This window comes from Argopecten irradians, chromosome 3 (assembly GCF_041381155.1).
Source record: "Argopecten irradians isolate NY chromosome 3, Ai_NY, whole genome shotgun sequence".
Classification (NCBI taxonomy): Eukaryota; Metazoa; Mollusca; class Bivalvia; order Pectinida; family Pectinidae; genus Argopecten; species Argopecten irradians.
In genome coordinates, this window is record NC_091136.1 from 68,871,387 (window position 1) to 68,890,103 (window position 18,717).

The following is an 18,717-nucleotide window of genomic DNA, read 5'->3' on the forward strand; positions in this document are numbered from 1 at the left end:
CCTTTGGGGAAGGGGAACAGAACTTTTATAAATTTTGGCTCTGACCCACCGGGGACAGGAGGGGCGGGGCCCAATAGGGGTAATAGAGGTAAATCCTTTAAATCGCTACTTGTCATAGAGCTCTGAATGGAATGTGACCAAATTCGGCCACAAACATCCTTTGGGGAAGGGGAACAGAACTTGTATAAATTTTGGCTCTGGTCCCCCGGGGGCAGGAGGGGCGGGGCCCAATAGGGGTAATAGAGGTAAATCCTTTAAATCGCTACTAGTCATAGAGTTCTACATGAATTGTAACCAAATTCGGCCACAAACATCCTTGGGGGAAGGGGAACAGAACTTGTATAAATTTTGACTCTGGTTTCCCTGGGGGCAGGAGGGGCGGGGCCCAATAGGGGAAATAGAGGTAAATCCTTTAAATCGCTACTAGTCATAGAGTTCTGAATGGAATGTAACCAAATTTGGCCACAAACATCCTTTAGGGAAGGGGAACAGAACTTGTATAAATTTTGGCTCTGGTCCCCCGGGGGCAGGAGGGGCGGGGCCCAATAGGGGTAATAGAGGTAAATCCTTTAAATCGCTTCTTGTCATAGAGCTCTGAATGGAATGTAACCAAATTTGGCCACAAACATCCTTTAGGGAAGGGGAACAGAACTTGTATAAATTTTGGCTCTGGTCCCCCGGGGGCAGGAGGGGCGGGGCCCAATAGGGGAAATAGAGGTAAATCCTTTAAATCGCTACTTGTAATAGAGTTCTACATGAATTGTAACCAAATTCTGCCACAAACATCCTTGGGGGAAGGGGAACAGAACTTGTGTAAATTTTGACTCTTGTCCCCAGGGGGCAGGAGGGGCGGGGCCCAATAGGTTAAATAGAGGTAAATCCTTTAAATCTCTACTTGTCCTAGAGCTCTACATGAATTGTAACCAAATTTGGCCACAAACATCCTTGGGGGAAGGGGAACAGAACTTGTATAAATTTTGGCTCTGATCCCCCAGGGGCAGGAGGGGCGGGGCCCAATAGGGGAAATAGAGGTAAATCCTTTAAATCACTACTTGTCATAGAGTTCTGAATGGAATGTAACCAAATTTGGCCACAGACATCCTTTGGGGAAGGGGAACAGAACTTGTATAAATTTTGGCTCTGACCCCCCGGGGGCAGGAGGGGCGGGGCCCAATAGGGGTAATAGAGGTAAATCCTTTAAATCGCTACTAGTCATAGAGTTCTGAATGGAATGTAACCAAATTTGGCCACAGACATCCTTTGGGGAAGGGGAACAGAACTTGTATAAATTTTGGCTCTGACCCCCCGGGGGCAGGAGGGGCGGGGCCCAATAGGGGAAATAGAGGTAAATCCTTTAAATCGCTACTAGTCATAGAGTTCTGCATGGATTGTAACCAAATTTGGCCACAAACATCCTTGGGGGAAGGGGAACAGAACTCGTATAAATTTTGACTCTGGCCCCCCGAGGGCAGGACGGGTGGGGCCCAATAGGGGAAATAGAGGTAAATCCTATAAATCACTTCTTGTCCTAGAGTTTTGTTTGGATTGTGACCAAATTTGGCCATAAACATCCTTGGAAGAAGGGAAACAGAACTTGTATAAATTTTGGCTCTGACCCCCTGGGGGCTGGAGGGGTGGGGCCCAATAGGGGATTTAGAGGTTAATATTAAAATTCCTTCAGAAAAGAAACAATGAACCTGTATTCAGAACATTACTTGGCATTACAAACCAGGTGAGCGATACAGGCCCTCTGGGCCTCTTGTTTAAAGTTCTGTAATGAGTTTTACGGATTTATTTAACAAAATGTCGTGGCTTTCCGTGTACGAAAATAGAATAACATGTACAGTAGTAACAATACACGCACGGCCGATAAAAAAGACGGGACAAAACACAGATACTAGATACAATGACCAAATACGCGTGAAATGTACTCGTGGACAAGATATGCATGTTTAATAGTTCAATTAACACCGGGCCATGAAACAACATATTTCTTATAAAACACAGATCATTTACAAGACCGCTTCATAATATTATCTAACTGTGCGCAGTTTTGGAAATAACAAACCTGTCAACCTTAAGTAAATTTTTAAAGTATACGAACAGTCCACAAGGATTTGCCACAAAGATTTGGGAATTAGTTTATATCAATATGGACACACTAGATAGCCTATTGAACATTATAAGACGATTTAGGGGTTTAGTTAAAAAAAAATTGGTCTGAACATACAGGCTTCACACCATCGGCACATTGTTGTGTAACTCAAAGTACAACGAAATGTAATAATGAATTAATTGTCTTGGTAAGACTTGTACATATTTTTTTTAAATACATGTAGTACTGTGCAGGAGGACCCTTTTTTTCTTTTAAATGCACAGAACATTTCAGTTGACGAAACTGGGGGGCAAAAGACACAACGGATAAATTACTGTTTTTTCTTTTAATCTGCATGTATTTTTATGTCTCCGTATGTTTGTAACGGATGTTGTTTTTTTCCATTAAAACGTAGGTCTAAAGAGGTGGGCCGCAATAATTGTCCATTTTCACTACAATCTTATATTGCACATAAAATTACCAGTATGTATATCAAATCTCCCCGGTTAATTTTATGTGTATACAATAAATTACATGTATGCACAGTCTGTTACTCCAGGGTGGACAGAATAGGAAAGTAATACTTATTCATTCGTGAAAAATGTTTAACCCCTCACATGATACTCCACATGATATATGTACTCGACATTAATGACATCATCATTTACATATAGTGACGTCATTTTATAGGTTATGACGTCAATAATATGTCATTATGATAACATATTTTTCTCTGAGTGTATTTCCGTAAGTACTAAGACCTGTGGCTAAAATGCACATGCATGTTGACAGTTCCGCGATCAGCACATCGGCTTCCGGTAGTTGATTGTCTCAGATATGACGTCACAACTCATCGGAACTCAAGGGAGGTAAGTCATAGAAAAAATCTATCGTCAAAAAGATGTGAAGATTGCTTTCATTAATTTTACTATTTAGAGACAAAATATAAGCTACATGATATATGTTTAAATAGGACATACAAATGTTTCTAGCGTATTATCTCATTTTCCATGTCCTTTCTGTTTTTATCACCTTTAATTGATTTAGCTCTCCATTGGCGGGGGATCTGAATGACTATGTCCTTGTTTCTCTTTAAGGTAAGATATCCGTCAATGTTTTATAGAACCTATTTATTAAAATAATCACGGTTTTAAAAAAAATAGGTCCGTTTTTCTCGACCGCCGAGTTCATACCCTTGATACTATAATATATATATGTATACTATTGGTTAAAAATTTTCGTGCCAGGTCCCTGTAGCCCTGGATGCATTTATTTAACTAGAGGATTGTGGGGGGAAACTAATATTGTTTTTAGAAAAGAAGTTCAAATATGTATGTATTTTATTGATGTGGAAAGGAAAGTTTTATGTGTCATTTAAAGAATTTGGTAAGCTTTATTCTGATTATAAAATTGGTTATGGTGAAATACCAGATTGATTTCTGTTGAACTGGATGTAAATCTGAAATATTGGTAAATAATCCCCCATCCAACGAAGTTGGCGGGGGATATACAAATGGGTTCCGTCCGTCCGTCCGTCTGTCCGTCCGTCCGTACGAATGGTTTCCGGAGCATAACTCTAAAACCAGTAGAGATATTTCCACGAAACTTCATACACACATTGGTCTTATGGTCTAGTAGTGCCTTTTGCTATTTTTAGGTTTTCATTTTTTGCATTTTTTTCGTAGCCATGGAAACATTGCTGAAAATGGCAGGTTTTTGTGTAAGAATCGTTTCCGGAGCACAACTCTAAAACCAGCAGAGATATTTCCATGAAACTTCATAGACACATTGTTCTTATGGTCTAGTAGTGCCTTTTGCTATTTTTAGGTTTTCATTTTTTGCACTTTTTCCGTAACCATGGAAACATTGCTGAAAATATCATATTTTTGTACCAGGTTCTTTTCCGCAGCATAACTGGAAAATCAGTTGAGATATTTCCACGAAACTTCATAGACACATTGATTTTATGGTCTAGTAGTACCTTTTGCTATTTTTAGGTTTTCATTTTTTGTGCTTTTTTCCGTTACCATGGAAACATTGCTGAAAACATCATGGTAAATGGTAAATGTTACTTTGCAAAACTCCACCCATCTTTGTGTATATAGTCTAATATAAATGTCAAGGCTGTATACCTGATTCAACAATTGCAGCCCCGCTCTACTTGAATTATACTCCATCTTTCTTTAGCTCAATTTCCTTTTTCCTGTTTTTTTTTCATACACATAAGTCTCCACAATCAAACTTACTTCAGCTTTGATATCTCCATTGGCAGGGGATCTGAATGACTATGTCCTTGTTAAAATGTTAAATGTATTTTGCCACTTTCAGGTGTTGGCGATCAATCGAGGGGAAGAACATAAAATTTTAACAGTAAACATCACATATCCAAAGAATGTAAAGTTGAGGTTTTGTCAGTTCCTACACAGGCGCTGGCTCAGTGATCAACATTGTATGCCTGTAGCAGCTGTGGAGATGGTCAAGAAGGCTATAGACGATGCGTTTGACCGTCTTGTCCAGCCACAAATGATCAGACAAATAAGGTACAGGCTCCATTTGTCAAATGTTGTAAGGAGTAGCCGTCCTCCCTGGGTAAACTTTTCATTCAAACAACTTCTTCTTAATAACCGAAGGGCCCAGGGTACTGATATTTTGTCTGTAGCATGCTGGGATGAAGGGATACCAAGTTGTTGAAATGAATGGCCTTGACCTTCATTCAAGGTCACAGGGGTCAAAAAGGCTAAAATCATTCAAACAACTTCCTCTCAAGAACCTGTAATAGCGCATCCCCACTCCAGGGACCAGAGTCGAGGGGACGTCAGTTCCCAAATGTTGTGATCATATAGTTTTGATTTACAATCCCCACGACGCCGGTCAGCAGACGAATCCCGAGAGTAGAGACACACACACATGCAGAGCTGATTATAGACAGCTCAACCCCAAGTTCATAAGGATGTGGCGGAGCAATTTAATTACATATCAACAAACACATTGTATAAGGTTAAATGGAGATTTATTATACCAAGTTATAGATTATATACAGGTAAACAATAACAAAGTAAGAGTAGAGAATAGAAGTATTTACAGATAGTACCTAACGATAACACTAGCCCCCACAAGTTCCTGCCAAGAGCCTAGCTAATGACTAACACCCCTTCCTATTCCCTCCCTCCTCCCAGCTAACGCCACAACAGTCCCACTCCTTAAACTACTTTTAACACCCTAAGTGTCCTAACGTATATGTGTGCTGTTATAAGCACTGTGTCAACTGTTGTCAGCGCCCAATAGGGGAGGTATCTCCCCCTAGGTGTTGGCCGGTTATCCGGCCATGCAAGTCGTCCAATTTAGCTTTGTAGCCCCTTTTATGATCCCTTCCCCATGGTACTACATGCGACGTCGCACACACATTCTGATTCGTCCAACCCTATTGCATATGCGCAATGAGCTTGGAAACTCTTCCGGCAACTCCCCAATATCCTGTAGTCTCTAGGGTAAACACCAAGTTAACCTAGACTGCCCAAGGATACAAACCATAGCGCTATAATAATACTCAACCAGAAATGCACGTGGAATGCTTATATACATAGTCCTACACTACCGGTGTCATATCAAACAGACTGAAATAATGAAAGGGACCACAGCAATTATGGCAGACACAATAAAATAATTAACATCATATATAAGGCGAGCGACCTATATTCCCACAAACCAAAAGACCCAGAGGTCAAGTAGGCTAAAATCTTTAAACAACTTCTTGTGAATAACTAAGAGTTTTAGAGACCTGATAATTGAGCATGTGACATGCTAGGATGAATGGCTACAAAATTTCTTCAAGTGAATGACCTTGACCTTCATTCAAGATCACAGGGGTCAAATAAGCTTAAATCTTTAAACAACTTGTTGTGAATAACTAATAAGAGGCATAGATACCTGATATTGGGTCTGTGACATGCTGTAATGAAGGGCTACCAAGTTTGTTCAAATTAATAACCTTTGCCTTCATTCAAGGTTACAAGGGGTCAAATAGACTAAAATCTTAAAAAACAACTTCTGGTGAATAATTAAGAGGCCTAGAAACCTTATATTTGGCCTGTGACACGCTGGTATGAAGGGCTACCAAATTTGTTCAAATGAATGACTATTTTGACTTTCATTTAAGGTCACAGATTAAATAGGTTAAAGGATTTGTGCAGTTAAAAATGATAATTTCAGTTTATGCTGGAAATGGCTTTATCAGACTGTGTTGAAAACTCTCCGTGCCGCGTGCGACCGGAATAACCTGTAAACCGCCGATATCGAGGTCAAATTTTCTGACCACCCGATCATGCATATTTTCTAGCTCTAAGCCGTGTGACGTCATAATAGTCCGTGGCTTATAGCTGTACTATAAATGATGTGCTATCAGTTACATGGACGGTCACAGGAAAAGCCGATCAAAGATTTTTTTTAATGATTACTTTTGAGTGAAGTTAATCGTACAATAACGTTGGGTCTAATATAAATAACTAAAAGAGTGAAATTCGATGTTTCAAATACTCTAATTTATGCTCTAATAGCAGGTATCTTCGTGTAATTATGAAAGAAAATCCACACAGAAATAAAAGTTTCAGATTTTTTGTCGAGGAGTTCAGCAAAGAATAAGCTTTAATTAGATAACATTTTCCTGTAGTCTGTATCTTTGATACATTGTGAATTGCAAAGTTTGTGACTGTAAAATGAAATTTTACGTTACAATTTAAGAAATCCTTGATTATATATATTAGAGCATCAAGGATATGATCCTTGACATATGTACACACCGATGTTTGATCATTACAAACATTGTGTTGTGTGTTACTAACCGAATAAATTGAGATACATTTATTGCAATACCGTACAACGTTTCAACATGTGGTAGAAAGAATTTACTTTTGATATTATAAAAGATCATATAATTGAGATATTAAGCAAAACAAAATATTTTTTCAGACCGTGTGGTCGCTTTCAATTTTTAATCGATATACGAGTAGAATCACCGATGTTATAGATATATAATTAGCCATGCCTTTGGTTTGATGGTTATGTAATACCTTGACCAGGATGTTGTTTACCTGTACACAACGCCATTCATCGAACTCGCCTGCAATTACCTGGCCGCGGGCAATTTGCTATTCGGTAGACTATATCGGGTATTTGCTATTGTCTTACTGTCAATCAGATTAGGACATCCGTTAATAATCCAAACATGTTGAAATCTTGTAACCATCACAATGTAGGATGGTGGACAATCAAAATTGTTAACAAATATGGGGGCGAGCGACGGGGTATATTCCCACAAACCAAAAACGACCCAGAGGTCAAGTAGGCTAAAATCATATTACCCATACTTGCCTATAAGGATAGAGATGGTGATAATTGTATTTCTGACAAATGATGATCCTTTTACATCTTAAAGGACCCCACGATGTGGGTCAAATGGGGTCAATTTAAGCTTAAATCTTTAAACAACTTCTTGTTAACTAATATGAGTAATATTATATATGATATTGGGTATATCATTTAAGAAGGGATTACCAAGTTTGTTCAAATGAATAATTTGCAACGAGGTTCAAATGGGTCAAATTGACTAAAATCTTAAAAAACAACTTCTGTGAAATTAATTAGAAACATAAAATGTTAATTGGATTGTGATTTGAATTATGGAAACCCCGTACATCTATGCTCTAGGTTTTTTATTGTCACCTCCATTTTTAAAATGAAGATGTAAAAGCAAATGGAAATAAAATATCCCTGATCATACCTAGGAATATATATTACATATATATATATATATGTCGTACACAGGTAAAACAATAATGGAAGTTGACTTATTCAGAAACAAAAATGGTTCTAAGAACTATTTCAACTAAAGATTAAGTACGTATATGAATCACTTATAAATCCTTGTAAAGATTTAACCTTAGAAATTATTCCAGTCTAGTACTGTAGTTACGGAATCGGGGCATATAGCAATCTCCCGTAATTTCTAAGGTATTAGTAAAACTTCTAAGCATGTATTTTCACCGTTTCGAATATAATCATGTATAGTCATACAAGAAGGGTTACAGCATTACCACACTAAATATACTTATTCAAATATCACTAAGTATATTTTTGAAAAGGTACAAGATATCATATCTATTTATAATGCCTGTATACAAGTAATTTCATTTTTGATTTGAACACTATATGTGGTAACTCTTTGGATTATACGAAAAATTTTCATATATCATGCTATTAAATCTCGGTATGATATACAAAAGGATCGACAATGAATATACTATTTAAAGGATTTACTCTAATTTTGAAATAATGAATTTAAATCTACACTTATACTGTAATTTAGAAATATATATCAGAAATAGCATTGATGTATATCTGCTTTTTAGTTAACGTAATGGATAAAGTTTCAAAGACAACAATATAGATATACATATTATTTTCGGTATAAGTTCGGTACTGTTACTCCAATATCACATAACTGATCACCGTCCACATGTTATTCTGTTATTTTTGCTCAAAAACCGTGCTGTGTTTGCTTCGTTATGGCAGAAGTTTGAAATAAAAACACAGATTCTAGATATATTCGTGCTAAATTTTGGAATTTTACTGGTAAAAAGATAGTGTTACATTATACTGTTTTTTATTACACAGAAAATTACATAATATATGCTACCTAAAACTCAGTCCAGACTGATCTATTATTAGACTGATTTAAGTCTTTGAATTTTTGAAATGATATAAATGCAATGTTGTGAAACAGAAAACATCTACATCATGAAGCTAGAATAACCATTTACTCGAAAAACTCAAATTGTAGATCTAACGTATACGTGTATGTGCTGTATAGATGTATAGTACTAGGCTTACCTTGTGTAGCCGCGGACTACTGTGACATCACAAGACCACGTGACTGCCTAGCTCATTATCTCTGAACCGTAGTCGACACAACCAAAACCAACCGATAGCGCTAAAAGCTAGGCGATTCGTTGGGTGGGACTTAATTTTTCATTTATCCAAAGCAATATCCTGACGTATTATCAAAAAAAAATTTTGGCTGCACAAATCCTTTAAAATATTTAAATGACTTCTTTTTAATAACTAAGAGGCCTAGAGACCTGACATTAGACTTGCAGCATGGTGGGGATCAAGGGACACCATGTTTATTAAATGAATGACCTTGACCTACATTCAAGGTCAAATTCTTCAAATATACATTCTTTGATTAAAAAAGTTCTTTTGTATTGCCTTGATTGTATGCCATTAATATATTCTTTGAGGTGTTGTATTATGCCAATAGTCAGATGACCGTTAAGGCCCACCTGCCAACATCTCCAACTATAAGTAGTGAGTTCTATGTATGCTGGATCTGTTGTGAAAAGGAATTAGAAATATGTTTCTGCTCCTGACTCTGAAACATTTTACAGTCATTGGATTTTCTATAATCTTAATTGCGAAGCGAGTTTGCTGATTTTATCAAGAGTAATATTAAAAGGTGATGTTTTGATTTCAGATCAGAGTTGTTGAAGGAAGCCAGGAAATCCTCCATTGAAGTCTTTGCTAGAAACCTGAAACAGCTTCTCCTGATGCAACCTTGTAAAGGGAAGAATATCATTGGCCTCGACCCTGGCTTCACCAACGGCTGTAAAACCGCCGTCATCTCTCACACAGGTGTGTAAAACCGCCGTCATCTCTCACACAGGTGTGTAAAACTGCCGTCATCTCTCACACAGGTGTGTAAAACTGCCGTCAGCTCTCACACAGGTGTGTAAAACCGCCGTCATCTCTCACACAGGTGTGTAAAACCGCCGTCATCTCTCACACAGGTGTGTAAAACCGCCGTCATCTCTCACACAGGTGTGTAACTAGGTCAGGTTATACAGCTTTTTAGCCCATCATCAGTTGGTGGGCAATTCAAATAACCTTTTGTCCATTGTCCGTTGTCCATCCTTCCACCCGTTGACAATTCTTGTTACCGCTATTTCTCAGAAAGTGCTTAAGGGATCTATCTCAAATATCATATGTATGTTTCTCTGGGGCCCTAGTTGTGCATATTGCATTTTGGAAGCAGACAAGATGGCCAACAGACAGCCATCTTGGATTTTGATTGTTGAAGTTTGTTACCACTATTTCACAGAAAGTGCTGAAATGATCTGTCTCAAATTTCATATGTAGGTTTCCTTAGGGTTAGTTGTGCATACAGTACTTTAACACATAATCCAGTGATTTCGTCCGTGTAATATTTTTGCATATATCACTAGTGTAATACGACCTGGAGCGATTTTTATTGGCTGGAAATTCATTATGACGTCAGACAGAAACAATAAAATGACGTCAGGAAAAATGACGTGACGTCAGAATTACGATGATGGCGGGACAAAATGGCAGCCTTTGCTGGATTTTTGGATACATTTTGACGTGAAATTTTTTGTTATGTAGGTGTTTGTAGTTATGTGATAAAAAGTATCTTAAATTTGTGTTCATTTCATATGAGATTTTATGAAACCCGTCTCAAAGTTTTAATTTTTGCTTGCCAAGGCTCGCAAAAATAAAAACTTCTTAGACTCATTTCATAAAATCTCATATGAAATGAACACTCCTGTAAGATCCAACAGGCAGCCATCTTGGATTTTGGTAATTATCGTGTAAAAAGCAGAGAAAAGATTCCTCTTTCCATAGTCAGACACAAATCATTCTTTAGTTTTTTTGCAATAGTACACTTTTCTAAAATGAACTTTTGTCATTTGTAGGAAAAGTGCTTGAAACAACAGTATTATATCTCAGGGATCACACCATGAAGTCAAAGGTCTTAGGCCTGGCTAAAAAACACAGGTATGTGTGGGAGATCTTAGATCTGGCTCATAAACTCGTGGGGGAGATCTAAGGTGTGGCTAATAAACACATGTATGTGTGGGAGATCTAAGGTGTGGCTAATAAACACATGTATGTGTGGGAGATCTAAGCTGTTGCTAATAAACACATGTATGTGTGGAAGATCTTAGGTCTGGCTTATAAACTCGTGGGGGAGATCTTAGGTCTGGCTAATAATCTTAGTATTGTAGATTTTTATGTGTCATGTGGTACTTATAAGTTGTTTTGAATGAGTTTTCTTTGTGTTATAGATGTAGTATAATAGCTATTGGCGATGGATCAGGATGTCGTGAGTCAGAAAAACTTGTATCTGATGCCATCAAGGAAAGTCGAGCCAACCTCCAGTACTGGTACATATACAACCACTCCTCATAATGACACACTGGTCCTTATAATAATCTCCCTCAATGTGGTGCCTCTATATACAGTATGTCTGTGTTACAGTGTTGTGAGGGAGAGTGGTACCTCTATATACAGTGTATCTGTGTTACAGTATTGTGAGGGAGAGTGGTACCTCTATATACAGTGTGTCTGTGTTACAGTATTGTGAGGGAGAGTGGTACCTCTATATACAGTGTGTCTGTGTTACAGTATTGTGAGGGATAGTGGTACCTCTATATACAGTGTGTCTGTGTTACAGTATTGTGAGGGAAAGCCGTACCTCTATATACAGTATGTCTGTGTTGCAGTATTGTGAGGGAGAGTGGTACCTCTATATACAGTGTGTCTGTGTTACAGTATTGTGAGGGAGAGTGGTACCTCTATATACAGTGTGTCTGTGTTACAGTATTGTGAGGGAGAGTGGTACCTCTATATACAGTGTGTCTGTGTTACAGTATTGTGAGGGAGAGTGATAGTTCTATATACAGTGTGTCTGTGTTACAGTATTGTGTTGGAGAGCGGTACGTCTAGTATTGTGAGGGATAGTGGTACCTCTATATACAGTGTTTGTGTTACAGTACTGTGAAGGAGAGCGGTACCTCTATAGTATTGTGAGGGAGATTGGTACCTCTCTATACAGTGTGTCTGTGTTACAGTATTGTGAGGGAGAGTGGTACCTCTATATACAGTATGTCTGTGTTACAGTATTGTGAGGGAGAGTGGTACCTCTATATACAGTATGTCTGTGTTACAGTATTGTGAGGGATAGTGATAGTTCTATATACAGTGTGTCTGTGTTACAGTATTGTGAGGGAGAGTGGTACCTCTATATGCAGTGTGTCTGTGTGAGGGGGAGCGGTACATCTATAGTATTGTGAGGGAGATTGGTACCTCTATATACAGTGTGTCTGTGTTACAGTATTGTGAGGGAGATTAGTACCTCTATATACAGTGTGTTTGTGTTACAGTACTGTGAAGGAGAGCGGTACCTCTATAGTATTGTGAGGGAGATTGGTACCTCTATATACAGTGTGTCTGTGTTACAGTACTCTGAAGGAGAGCGGTACCTCTATATACAGTGTGTCTGTGTTACAGTATTGTGAGTGAGAGTGGTACTCTATATACACTGTGTCTGTGTTACAGTATTGTGAGGGAGAGTGGTACCTCTATATACAGTGTGTCTGTGTTACAGTATTGTGAGGGAGAGTGGTACCTCTATATACAGTGTGTCTGTGTTACAGTATTGTGAGGGAGAGTGGTACCTCTATATACAGTGTGTCTGTGTTACAGTATTGTGAGTGAGAGTGGTACCTCTATATACAGTGTGTCTGTGTTACAGTATTGTGAGGGAGAGTGGTACCTCTATATACAGTGTGTATGTGTTACAGTATTGTGAGGGAGAGTGGTACTCTATATACAGTGTGTCTGTGTTACAGTATTGTGAGGGAGAGTGGTACCTCTATATACAGTGTGTCTGTGTTACAGTATTGTGAGGGAGAGTGGTACCTCTATATACAGTGTGTCTGTGTTACAGTATTGTGAGGGAGAGTGGTACCTCTATATACAGTGTGTCTGTGTTACAGTTTTGTGAGGGAGAGTGGTACCTCTATATACACTGTGTCTGTGTTACAGTATTGTGAGGGAGAGTGGTACCTCTATATACAGTGTGTCTGTGTTACAGTTTTGTGAGGGAGAGTGGTACTCTATATACAGTGTGTCTGTGTTACATTTTTGTGAGGGAGAGTGGTACCTCTATATACAGTGTGTCTGTGTTACAGTATTGTGAGGGAGAGTGGTACCTCTATATACAGTGTGTCTGTGTTACAGTATTGTGAGGGAGAGTGGTACCTCTATATACAATGTGTCTGTGTGAGGGAGAGTGTTACCTCTAGATACAGTGTGTCTGTGTGAGGGAGAGCAGTGCCTCTATATACAGTGTGTCTATGTTACAGTATTGTGAGGGAGAGTGGTACTCTATATACAGTGTGTCTGTGTTACAGTATTGTGAGGGAGATTGGTACCTCTATATACAGTGTGTCTGTGTTACAGTATTGTGAGGGAGAGTGGTACCTCTATATACAGTGTGTCTGTGTTACAGTATTGTGAGGGAGAGTGGTACCTCTATATACAGTGTGTCTGTGTTACAGTATTGTGAGGGAGAGTGGTACCTCTATATACAGTATGTCTGTGTTACAGTATTGTGAGGGAGAGCAGTACCTCTATATACAGTGTGTCTGTGTTACAGTATTGTGAGGGAGAGTGGTACTCTATATACAGTGTGTCTGTGTTACAGTATTGTGAGGGAGATTGGTACCTCTATATACAGTGTGTCTGTGTTACAGTATTGTGAGGGAGAGTGGTACCTCTATATACAGTATGTCTGTGTTACAGTATTGTGAGGGAGAGTGGTACCTCTATATACAGTGTGTCTGTGTTACAGTATTGTGAGGGAGAGTGGTACCTCTATATACAGTATGTCTGTGTTACAGTATTGTGAGGGAGAGTGGTACCTCTATATACAGTGTGTCTGTGTTACAGTATTGTGAGGGAGAGTGGTACCTCTATATACAGTGTGTCTGTGTTACAGTATTGTGAGGGAGAGTGGTACCTCTATATACAGTGTGTCTGTGTTACAGTATTGTGAGGGAGAGTGGTACCTCTATATACAGTGTATCTGTGTTACAGTATTGTGAGGGAGAGTGGTACCTCTATATACAGTGTGTCTGTGTTACAGTATTGTGAGGGAGAGTGGTACCTCTATATACAGTGTGTCTGTGTTACAGTATTGTGAGGGAGAGTGGTACCTCTATATACAGTGTGTCTGTGTTACAGTATTGTGAGGGAGAGTGGTACCTCTATATACAGTGTGTCTGTGTTACAGTATTGTGAGGGAGAGTGTACCTCTATATACAGTGTGTCTGTGTTACAGTATTGTGAGGGAGAGTGGTACCTCTATATACAGTGTGTCTGTGTTACAGTATTGTGAGGGAGAGTGGTACCTCTATATACAGTGTGTCTGTGTTACAGTATTGTGAGGGGAGAGTGGTACCTCTATATATACAGTGTGTCTGTGTTACAGTATTGTGAGGGAGAGTGTTACCTCTATATACAGTGTGTATGTGTTACAGTATTGTGAGGGAGAGTGGTACTCTATATACAGTGTGTCTGTGTTACAGTATTGTGAGGGAGATTGGTACCTCTATATACAGTGTGTCTGTGTTACAGTTTTGTGAGGGAGATTGGTACCTCTATATACAGTGTGTCTGTGTTACAGTATTGTGAGGGAGATTGGTACCTCTATATACAGTGTGTCTGTGTTACAGTATTGTGAGGGAGAGTGGTACCTCTATATACAGTGTGTCTGTGTTACAGTATTGTGAGGGAGAGTGGTACCTCTATACAGTGTGTCTGTGTTACAGTATTGTGAGGGAGAGTGGTACCTCTATATACAGTGTGTCTGTGTTACAGTATTGTGAGGGAGAGTGGTACCTCTATATACAGTGTGTCTGTGTTACAGTATTGTGAGGGAGAGTGGTACCTCTATATACAGTGTGTCTGTGTTACAGTATTGTGAGGGAGAGTGGTACCTCTATATACAGTGTGTCTGTGTTACAGTATTGTGAGGGAGAGTGGTACCTCTATATACAGTGTGTCTGTGTTACAGTATTGTGAGGGAGATTGGTACCTCTATATACAGTGTGTCTGTGTTACAGTATTGTGAGGGAGATTGGTACCTCTATATACAGTGTGTATGTGTTACAGTATTGTGAGGGAGATTGGTACCTCTATATACAGTGTGTCTGTGTTACAGTATTGTGAGGGAGATTGGTACCTCTATATACAGTGTGTCTGTGTTACAGTATTGTGAGGGAGATTGGTACCTTCTATATACAGTGTGTCTGTGTTACAGTATTATACAGTGTGTCTGTGTTACAGTATTGTGAGGGAGAGTGGTACTCTATATACAGTGTGTCTGTGTTACAGTATTGTGAGGGAGATTGGTACCTCTATATACAGTGTGTCTGTGTTACAGTATTGTGAGGGAGAGTGGTACCTCTATATACAGTGTGTCTGTGTTACAGTATTGTGAGGGAGAGTGGTACCTCTATATACAGTGTGTCTGTGTTACAGTATTGTGAGGGAGAGTGGTACCTCTATATACAGTGTGTCTGTGTTACAGTATTGTGAGGGAGATTGGTACCTCTATATACAGTGTGTCTGTGTTACAGTTTTGTGAGGGAGAGTGGTACCTCTCTATACAGTGTGTCTGTGTTACAGTATTGTGAGGGAGAGTGGTACCTCTATATACAGTGTGTCTGTGTTACAGTATTGTGAGGGAGAGTGGTACTCTATATACAGTGTGTCTGTGTTACAGTATTGTGAGGGAGAGTGGTACCTCTATATACAGTGTGTCTGTGTTACAGTATTGTGAGGGAGAGTGGTACCTCTATATACAGTGTGTCTGTGTTACAGTATTGTGAGGGAGAGTGGTACCTCTATATACAGTGTGTCTGTGTTACAGTATTGTGAGGGAGAGTGGTACCTCTATATACAGTGTGTCTGTGTTACAGTATTGTGAGGGAGAGTGGTACCTCTATATACAGTGTGTCTGTGTTACAGTATTGTGAGGGAGAGTGGTACCTCTATATACAGTGTGTCTGTGTTACAGTATTGTGAGGGAGAGTGGTACCTCTATATACAGTGTGTCTGTGTTACAGTATTGTGAGGGAGAGTGGTACCTCTATATACAGTGTGTCTGTGTTACAGTATTGTGAGGGAGAGTGGTACCTCTATATACAGTATGTCTGTGTTACAGTATTGTGAGGGAGAGTGGTACCTCTATATACAGTGTGTCTGTGTTACAGTATTGTGAGGGAGAGTGGTACCTCTATATACAGTGTGTCTGTGTTACAGTATTGTGAGGGAGAGTGGTACCTCTATATACAGTGTGTCTGTGTTACAGTATTGTGAGGGAGAGAGTGGTACCTCTATATACAGTGTGTGTCTGTGTTACAGTATTGTGAGGGAGAGTGGTACCTCTATATACAGTGTGTCTGTGTTGTATTGTGAGGGAGAGTGTACCTCTATATATACAGTGTGTCTGTGTTACAGTATTGTGAGGGAGAGTGGTACCTCTATATACAGTGTGTCTGTGTTACAGTATTGTGAGGGAGAGTGGTACCTCTATATACAGTGTGTCTGTGTTACAGTATTGTGAGGGAGAGTGGTACCTCTATATAACACGTGTGTCTGTGTTACAGTATTGTGAGGGAGAGTGGTTACCTCTATATACAGTGTGTCTGTGTTACAGTAGGTGAGGGAGAGTGGTACCTCTATATACAGTGTGTCTGTGTTACAGTATTGTGAGGGAGAGTGGTACCTCTATATACAGTGTGTTCTGTGTTACAGTATTGTGAGGGAGAGTGGTACCTCTATATACAGTGTGTCTGTGTTACAGTATTGTGAGGGAGAGTGGTACCTCTATATACAGTGTCTGTCTGTGTTACAGTATTGTGAGGGAGAGTGGTAGTCCCTCTATATACAGTGTGTCTGTGTTACAGTATTGTGAGGGAGAGTAGTGGTACCTCTATATACAGTGTGTCTGTGTTACAGTATTGTGAGGGAGAGTGGTACCTTCTATATACAGTGTGTCTGTGTTACAGTATTGTGAGGGAGAGTGGTACCTCTATATACAGTGTGTCTGTGTTACAGTATTGTGAGGGAGGAGTGGTACCTCTATATACAGTGTGTCTGTGTTACAGTATTGTGAGGGAGAGTGGTAACCTCTATATACAGTGTGTCTGTGTACATACAGTATTTGGGAGGGAGTGTGGTACCTCTATATACAGTGTGTCTGTCTGTGTTACAGATATTGTGAGGGAGAGTGTTACCTCTATATACAGTGTGTCTGTGTTACAGTATTGTGAGGTGAGCCTTACCGGGTACCTCTATATACAGTGTGTCTGTGTTACAGTATTGTGAGGGAGAGTGGTACCTCTATATACAGTGTGTCTGTGTTACAGTATTGTGAGGGAGATTGGTACCTCTATATACAGTGTGTCTGTGTTACAGTATTGTGAGGGAGAGTGGTACCTCTATATACAGTGTGTCTGTGTTACCAGTATTGTGAGGGAGAGTGGTACCTCTATATACAGTGTGTCTGTGTTACAGTATTGTGAGGGTCTAGTATTGTGAGTAGTACCTCTATATACAGTGTGTCTGTGTTACAGTATTGTGAGGGAGAGCGGTACCTCTATATACAGTGTGTACAGTATTGTGAGGGAGAGTGGTATATACAGTATGTCCTGTGTTTACCAGTATTGTGAGGGGAGAGATTGGTACCTCTATATACAGTGTGTCTGTGTTACAGTATTGTGAGGGAGAGTGTTACCTCTATATACAGTGTATCTGTGTTACAGTATTGTGAGGGAGAGTGCGGTACCTCTATATACAGTGTGTCTGTGTTACAGTATTGTGAGGGATAGAGTGGTACCTCTATATACAGATGGTTTGTGTGTCTGTGTTACAAGTATTGTGAGGGAGATTGGTACCTCTCATATACAGTGTGTCTGTGTTACAGTATTGTGAGGGGAGAGATGGTACCTCTATATACAGTGTGTCTGTGTTACAGTTTTTGTGAGGGAGAGTGGTACCTCTTTATACAGTGTAATGTCTGTGTTACAGTATTGTGAGGGAGAGTGTACCTCTATATACAGTGTGTCTGTGTTACAGTATTGTGAGGAGAGTGGTACCTCTATATACAGTGTGTCTGTGTTACAGTTTGTATTGTGAGGGAGAGACGCGGTACCTCTATATACAGTGTGTCTGTGTACAGTTACACTAGTTGTGAGGGGAGAGTGGTACTCTATCTAACAGTAGTGTCATGTGTTACAGTATTGTGAGGGAGAGTGGTACTCTATATACAGTGTGTCTGTGTTACAGTATTGTGAGGGAGAGTGGTACCTCTATATACAGTGTGTCTGTGTTACTGTTGTTATTGTGAGGGAGAGCGGTTACCTCTATATACAGTGTGTCTGTGTTACAGTATTGTGAGGGAGAGTGGTAACCTCTATATACAGTGTGTCTGTTGTTACAGTATTGTGAGGGAGAGTGGTACCTCTATATACAAGTGTGTCTGTGTTACAGTATTGTGAGGGAGAGTAGTGTACCCTCTATATACACTGTGTCTGTGGTGAGGGAGAGTGTTACCTCTAGTAACAGTGTTCTGTGTGAGGGAGAGCAGTACCTCTATATATACAGTATGTCTGTGTTTACAGTATTGTGAGGGAGAGTGGTACCTCTATATACAGTGTGTCTGTGTTACAGTTTTGTGAGGGATAGGATTCGGTTACCTC

At 39.5% G+C, this 18,717-nt stretch overlaps 1 protein-coding gene across 1 annotated transcript in view; it reads left to right on the forward strand.

The window, feature by feature from the left end:
* LOC138319834 (S1 RNA-binding domain-containing protein 1-like) overlaps window positions 1-17,740 on the forward strand; it is a 62,686-nt gene extending 44,946 nt beyond the window's left edge. Inside the window, exons 5-9 of the mRNA XM_069262965.1 lie at window positions 4,424-4,635; window positions 9,624-9,781; window positions 10,861-10,942; window positions 11,233-11,331; window positions 17,593-17,740. Of these exons, the coding sequence (XP_069119066.1) occupies window positions 4,424-4,635; window positions 9,624-9,781; window positions 10,861-10,942; window positions 11,233-11,331; window positions 17,593-17,740 (699 nt within the window). The remainder of the gene's footprint in view (window positions 1-4,423; window positions 4,636-9,623; window positions 9,782-10,860; window positions 10,943-11,232; window positions 11,332-17,592) is intronic.
* The last annotated feature ends 977 nt before the right edge of the window (window positions 17,741-18,717 follow it).